The 8,159-nt window shown below is 40.3% G+C and overlaps 1 protein-coding gene across 1 annotated transcript; it reads left to right on the forward strand.

The window, feature by feature from the left end:
- The first annotated feature begins 5,698 nt into the window (after positions 1-5,698).
- On the forward strand, positions 5,699-7,742 carry LOC125516934 (uncharacterized). Its single transcript, XM_087527202.1, has 4 exons — positions 5,699-6,146; positions 6,324-6,453; positions 6,555-6,795; positions 7,392-7,742. Exons 1-4 carry the CDS (start codon positions 5,815-5,817, stop codon positions 7,547-7,549), a joined length of 861 nt encoding a protein of 286 aa, XP_087383328.1. The 5' UTR covers positions 5,699-5,814; the 3' UTR covers positions 7,550-7,742.
- The last annotated feature ends 417 nt before the right edge of the window (positions 7,743-8,159 follow it).

The raw sequence follows: 8,159 nt of genomic DNA on the forward strand, positions 1-8,159 counted from the left end.
AACATGATAACTATGACATGTGCATGCTGATAACTTCAAACAGTAACACCCCTGGTTAAAAAAATGACATGGTAAAGCTGGTAACTATATCATGAGAAGGCCGGTAACTACAACGTGAAAATCACAATAACTTTAACATGTGCAACATCGTAATTTTGCATAGAATTTAAAGTGCGCGGGGGGGGGGGGGGGGGGGGGGGGGTTATGTTTGATCAACCCCCTTCCCCTTCAAAATTTTGACATACTACATCCCATGTTTCAAATTACCGGATGTTTATACAGTTATCAAGTTTCACTTCGTCTATTATCATGCAATTTTCACATAAGTTACTAGGGTAAATTCTCCAATAATTCTTTTCTCATAGGTTGAAAATTAACGCGGTGTTTCCCCGAAAAAAAGTACCCACGGTCATTATACATAAGTTATCAGTTCTTCGGTTTGTGTATTAACATGTTATTTGCACACAATTTACTAAGGGTATGTTTTTCAACCACCTTTCCCCTTTTGGTTAATGTTACCGTGGTGTTTATACCCAAGTTATCAGATCTGCACTTCATATATTATCATGGCACTTACACACAGGTTATCGAGTGTATGTTTTTCAACAACTTTTGCCCTTCTAAAAAAATGTTACCGCGGTGCTTATTTGTATATTATCATGCTATTTTCACATAAGTTACCAAGGGTGTGTTATTAAACAACTTTTTCATGTTTGGTCAATGGAACCGCAGTGTTCTGTACGTAAATTATCGGGTATGTGACACATATATTACCGTACTATTTACACATAAATTAGCGAGCATATGTTTGTCAACAAAAAGTTTTCGGGGTCAGGAAGTTATCATCATGTTCTGTATGTAAGTTATCAGTTGTTAAGCGGTGCTTATATTACCACGTTATTTACATAGAGATTGCCGGTGGCACATTTGTAATACACCCCTTGGGGTCAAAGTTATTGTGGTGTTTGTATGTATGTTATCTAGTCCACGGAGCGTAAATTATCATATTATTTACATATAAGTTAACGTGGTTATGTTTTTCAACCACTTTTTTCCTCGGGTCAAAATTACCGCGATGTTTGTGGGTAAAATTATCAGGTCTGCGGGGTATGTTTTTTGAACTTTTTTCACTGGTTCAAAATTACCGCGGTGTTTTTGCGCAAGTTATCATGTCTACAGTGCGTATTATTACCGTGCTATTTGCATACAGTTACCGGGGTTTGTTTTCAGTAATAATTTTCTATGTCAAGTTTATTGTGGTGTTTGTACGTAAATTATCAGATTAATTGTATATAAATTATCATGATATTTACGTAGAAGTTATCGAGGGTATTTTTCTACATCAATCTTTCTTGGGTCAAAAGTTAGCATGATATTAGTTCTTAAAATGTAGTACAAATGATGCACCAGTGAAGCTAAAAGACCCACAAAACATGTTTTCTTTAGCCAACATTAACTTTTCCTAACTAGGTCTCTACCCAGCATTGGGCCCAGCCCAACTCTTTTCTCTCTCTAAAGCCCACCGAGAGTTGTCTTCCATCTCTAATCAACGAAACCTGTATCTAAAAACTGAAAACTGAAAACACAGAGACTAAGAACTCCCAATTATCCATCATACTTGTTGATTTAGGCTACGAATCGTGTGGACTTCAACATGAAATTCGTAGATCTCTTCATTGCGAATCCATTTTAGTTGAGCACGCAACTTATTGTTCAAAGATGAAGGAGATCGATGCTGGCCGGAGCCTATGGCTGTGGCCAGCAGAACAGCGGGCAGCAGCGGCTGCTATGGCCGAGATGTGTGGAGGACGTGGTCGTCGATGGGCTGCAGGGGAGGCAGGAATCCCATGGAGATGGTGATGGAGCTCCTGCACCGACGAGTGTTGGCCGTGGAAGGAGCTGCTCGCCGGAGCAGCAGGCTATGGCGGCGACTTGAGGAGACGCTGGTGCTCGAGGGGTGCAAGGGAACAGGTGGTTCGATCGAAGCTGCTGATGGCCGGTCAATGCGTGCTCGCGGCGCCATGACTGGACGCTCGGGCATAGGAGTTGCAGACGGAGCAGATGCGGATCGAGCGATTGCCAGATCTGACGGCGCTGGATGCGGTAGATCATTTTGCAATCTGCCACATGGTTGCCAGATACATATTTCAAAAAAAAATACTAACAAAATGCATTTGTATCACTGATTGCTCTTTTCACTATGACTTCTGTGCATGTATACGTGTTCAATCAATTACTCCCTTCGTCCCAAAATAAGTGACTTAACTTTGTACTAGCTTTAGTACAAAGTTGAGTCACTTAATTTGGGACGGAGGGAGTATATTTAGGGGGTGTTTGTTTTCAGGGACTTTTTTGTGTAGGGACTAGAAAAAATTCCTCCTAGAGACTTTTTTACCAAATGGGAGGGACTTTTTAGGAACTAAACTAGGCATTTGAGACTAGATGAAGAAGACTCTCAAGGAGAGTCTTTTTGGGACTTTTCCAACAATGCCCCTCCATGCACCCATTGGCTCGCCACCCCATGGTGTTGTTTGATTGTTATTTTTATATACTAGGGGCAACATGGTCATTTAATAACCTCTAGGAAGGGACTAGGGATTTTTTAGTCTCTGGAAACAAACAGAGAGGGACTTTTTAGAGACTAGGGACTTTTTTAGTTGGGACTAGAAAAAATCCTAGGACTAGAGAACCAAACACCACCTTATGCCAACCGAAAATCGCACTAGAGCTTAATAAAGTAGCACAAGTTTGTGATGTAATTCATAGCATTAGACATCCATTTCTGTGATTTGTATCAAGAAAATGGTAAAAGCCAATACATGAGTTCGATACCTACCACAAGAAGTATGTAAATGAAGTCAAGCATGGTAGTAAGAGAACTGATGTTTGAGCTAACGAAGTGGCAAAGAAATCCGCTTGTCACCCACACAACAACGATGGCTGATTGTAATGGCGAGTATCGTATACTAGTATCATGCATATGATACTACCTCCCTAATGCATAGTATCATATATTAGTATTATGTGGTACTTTATTTATTGCCATGCATGACACATATTTGTATAGCATTTATTATGATACAGTATCATGATATGATACTCAACGCTCTCTTTCTTCATTATGATACAGTATCATAACATCTACATCTATATCTATATCTATCTCTCTATACCTAATAATAAATGGAGGAAAGATTTCATGGTTCTCCTTTCGTCACCCTTGTTTATCTGTTGATTTTGTGTTACCTATAAAGAATAACGACTGAGATTTAAAAGAAGGTTCATTCTTGATTTTATCCTAAAAACTAAGAAAATCATCCATGCGATCTCCCTGTTAATTATTTAGAGCCACTAGAGGAATATATGGAAGCCTTGGCTCCACACCTGCTTCACATGCCGTCACGCACACAGATTTTCATGAACTCTCCCTTGATGATTCGCTCGTCCTTTGTTTGTTCCACTGAGGGCACCTAAGAATTCTCAAGAAAACCCTAGAGGTACTCTTCTCTATGCTGCCATCCTGAACTTCAAAGTTCAATCCATAGGACGTTGTCCCGGACCTGACGGCCTTGACACGGACATGCACCTTAGACTGGATATGCTCCATGCAGGGACTGCACACCGGCCTCTCCTATCCTGAGCGGGCGGCCACATCATGCCAGCGGCAGACAAGGGCTCGCAGGTCTGCACAACGGAGACGTAGGACTGGCGCTGGCATAGATCGTTGGCATGTGGGAGTAAGGGAAGATAATATCAAGAAGCGTTTGCTTCTGCATATTCGTCAAATCATTCTGATATTCACGTGTTAAAATTACACGGGTGGAATCACTCATCCGATGCTATTACGACGACCGGAAAGGTGGAGTAACTCATCCGATGCTATCACGCCAGCCGGCCAGCCAGGGCGATGCAGATGGGGCCACTACATAGAACCGACTGATTTTCCTGTTGAGTAGAACTACAGCGTGCATTGAGAGTGACATGAACCGATGATGCATGCTTTTTTTTAAGAAAAAGATGAGGACCCCCGGCCTCTGCATCTGGACGATGCATACAACCACTTTATTAATTATTCACAAAACATTGATCCCTTTATTATTAGGTATAGATAAAAAAGGGTGACGAAAGGAGAATCATGAAATCTTTCCTCCCTTTATTATTAGGTATAGATAGATAGATAGATATAGATATAGATGTTTGCATAAAATACATAAACATTGATCCCATACATGGCCTCGCAGTTCTCCACATACTGCGAGTTTCAGCAGCGGTGTATAAACTGCACAAAACATTGATCCCATACATGGCCTCGCAGTTCTTAAGTAAGCAATGCATTCACCACTTCCATGCCAGACTCAGAACTGTTTTTGCTGCCCGTGTGAAGCTGTTTGATGTTAAAAGGTGGAGATACTAAGAAGTAGTAGAGGAAGCACATGGCAACCACCAACTATTGAGGATGTCTAGAGTTCAACTGTTTTTATGCTTGCTCTGTACACGACTTCTCACATATTGGTTTTATCTCATTAATGGCATATAGATTCCCTGCATGACAGAAATCAGCATCTCCATTGCCTCAAACTTAGACTTGAGCTTCCCCACGTTGCCCAAGCCAGCTTGATCAATCTGTGTGTTTTCTGTGGTGCCAAGCATACTGCCCTATGAGATTCCCCATGTGAAAATTGGTGTTTGATTTAATAGCAAAAATTAAGGGATAGTGAAGAAAGCAGAAACAAAACGCCTCCACGCACACGAACCGGCAGGAGAAAAGAACCCTAAAATCTACTCCCACAAACCAATCTGTTGATCTGTCTGTCGGATCGGGCGGTGGCCGGGACTGCAGGGCCAGAGTGGCGGCACGGCAGGCCGCTGTCGATGTTTTTAGACATTTTTTGTACACATGATTAGACATTTTTTGTTCTGCAGAAATTGAACAAAAATGCCTAATCATGTGTAAAAAAAATGTTGGTGACAATTTAAAAATGTCACACATTAAAAAAATATGTGAAATTTAATTTTTATACAATATAGAAAATTGTTCATGTATTTAAAGAAAAATGTTCATGTACTTCAAAAAATCTGCACAGGTTTGAAAAATGTATTCGTAATATTTTTCAAAAAATGCTTGTAAAATGTACAAAAATGTTTGCATAGTTCAAAACAATGTTATTTATCATTTTAAAAATGTTTCAACATGTACTTGTAAAACAATTAAGATGTATTTGAAAAATATTGAAAACATAATTTTGTAAACATGTTAAACATGTATTTGAAAAATGTTATATGTATATAAAATAATGTTTTACATGTATATGTAAAATATAGAATGTGTATGAAAAAGTAAACATGTGTTGGAAGAAGAAATAAAAGTAGACATGCTCAAAGAACAAAAGGAAAACAGATAAAAAATCATAAAGTAAAACTAAGAAACAAAGAAAATCAAAGTTGAAAGAAGAAAAAATAATAATAACCAAACAAAACTAAAAGCATATAACATACTCCCTCCGTCTTGAAATAAGTGTCTCAAGTTTAGTACAATTTTGTACTAAAGTTAGTACAAAATGAAGACACTTATTCTATTCTAGGACGGACGGAGTAGAAAATTGAAAAACAAAAAAAACCAGCGAAAAAAGAAAACCAGATTGAACAGACCGACTCAGCGACCGGATCGGAAACAGCTAATGGCTGGGCCGTTGTTGCCCGCCCGTAGTTGATTCCTATTAGGAATCGTTATTTGTCTAAAAAAATATATTAGGAATCGTTATTACTGGCGGGCCGAGGTCGTCGACTCTGCGCCTCGCGTCTCGGTAGGAGTTGATGGATCCCCAGGCTGGAGGAGAACCGCCGGCCGCCGAGGCCTCGTCCACCCCCGCGCCGACGGCGAGGAAGAGGACTCCCGGGAGGTGGAGAAGGATCCCACGCGCCCACCCCTTCACGCCGAGTGAAACGGCGGGAGAAGCGGAATTGTCGATGCTGAAAAACGCCGACTTCATAGAGAAGATGCGCGAGGAGGACTGCGATCTGCTCACGGAGGAGGACAGGCTCGACTTCCACGCCTTCAAGAAGAAGATGGGCCCTGCCATGCGCCTCATCGCCAAGTCCACGCTCGACAACACCTTCTTCAACCCCATACAATTCAGCGACACAAAGTAATTAATCAAGGACTCCATCTACCTACAAGTTAATCCTTATCAACTGTCAATTGAAAAATCTGATCTATGCTTCCGATTTTGGTTTTGTTTTATTTCTCATATGCTGAAATTCAACTATATTTTGGGGTCATTTTTTTTACAATCGAATCAACTGATTACCCATTGTACCTTCAGGGAGGAGCACCTGACCGCCGAGGGCATGGAAGCACAAATAATAGCTCGATTTCCTGATCGCAAGCCTTGCCAGCAAGCAAAAGACTTTGCTGAACTTGCTCTGGCGCACTACAATGAGAAGAACAAAACGGTCAGTTAATAGACCATTAACTTCTTGCCATTTCATTTTCGCTTGCACTGTATTGCATTGAACTTACTCACGAATTGCTTCTCGGAAAATGTTACGAACAGAGCGAGTTTGAGTTGGCCACAACTTTGCTATCGAATTGCTTCTCTGAGTCGTCTGGGGACATTTATGGCCATGTTAATTTCACCGCCGTTCCTCGGAAGCAGACTGCCGCAGAGACTGCTTCAAAGACTAAGAGGTTGTTCTTTGCTGAGCTTATGCATACTCCGAGCATTGAAGCATATGCAAGGGCTCAGCCTATGCGTGTGCTGCGTGTGTGCACCATTGATGATGATTCTTGCTATGGTATGTATTTCAGTCCTCTTAATGTATTTTTTCTGTGGCCAAGCTGTTAATTGTCTGATATATTGGTATTGAAGTAATACCTCATGCAAGGGGGGTGGAAGGGACAGCCAAAACATAAGTAGACTTGCAATGAATCCACAATTCATAAAATCCGTGGGCAGTTGGGAACAAAGGCATATATAGGCCTATTCTTATATGTTCTCTTTTTGCAAAGATTTGGTGGGTGTTTCCATTGCACTAACATAAGAGTGTCACTGCACATACACGAACTAGTTGGCCTCGGCGATATACCGTGGCATACATGTATTTATCACTGCTGTATCAGTAGAGAAACTAACATGTTTTACTCCTTACATACGAAATAGTAGGCCTTAGTTTTATACTGTCGACATATATAGTTATTTTCCTCAAATTTGTGTGTGCAAGGTTGAACTCTGTTACTAAGTAAACACAAAGCATCACTTGGATGACCTTTTGCAAGAAAATAAATGAAAAGCTTAGCATTATATTTTGCATGTAGTTATTTTTTTGCCTGACCATGATGTTAATATTTGAATATCTGTTGAGTGTTGGTGATTGATGTTGTTGCTTTGTAGGTGGGTGCCATGAGATATTTAGAAAGATTGATCACAAGAGGAGTGACGACATGGATTACGAGCGTTGTCATGCATGTAGCGACCGTATCAAGCATCCGAATGGGCAACTGTTTGATGGAGGGCATAACAGCAGCAGGATGCCATACTACTCTGCCTAACCTAATAAGCATTTAAGTGCATCCTTGAAAAGACGTAAATAGTCAAGTGTGGGGAACTTGGATGCAACTTACTGTAGTGCATTTGTAATGTATGTTGTCAGTGCATCGATAAGTAATGCTTGTATTATATAGGTGATGCTAAGCTAGTATGTAAGCTAGCTAGTACTGCATCGGTGATGCTAAGTTATTAGTCGTGGCGTGTGGGTAATATTAACAAGTTAATCTAATGATGGTCAAATCTGAAAGAACTTTCCGTCTAATGTTTGGCAGCTCATTTAAAAAATCATATATGAAAGGTGATATTAGTGTCCGGATTAGTAAGACTTGTCCCGTATTAATAATTTGCACTTTGTTTACCAACTATCGTAGGCTCTGCGGAGGAAAAAAGAGAAAAACAAACTGACTAATAATATCTCGCAAAATTGAGAAACCTTGTGAAATGTCTTCAGGATTGTCGTAAACACATTGAACGTTAACAAAATTTATGAAACTAATAGAGATTAAACTCATAAAGACAATTAGCAACCGAATGGGCAACTGTTTGATGGAGGGCATAACAGCAGTAGGATGCCATACTACTCTGCCTAACCTAAGCATTTTAGGTGCATCG

The sequence above is a fragment of the Triticum urartu genome, chromosome 6A, assembly GCF_056163025.1.
Source record: "Triticum urartu cultivar PI428250 chromosome 6A, HENAU_Tu73, whole genome shotgun sequence".
NCBI lineage: Eukaryota > Viridiplantae > Streptophyta > Magnoliopsida > Poales > Poaceae > Triticum > Triticum urartu.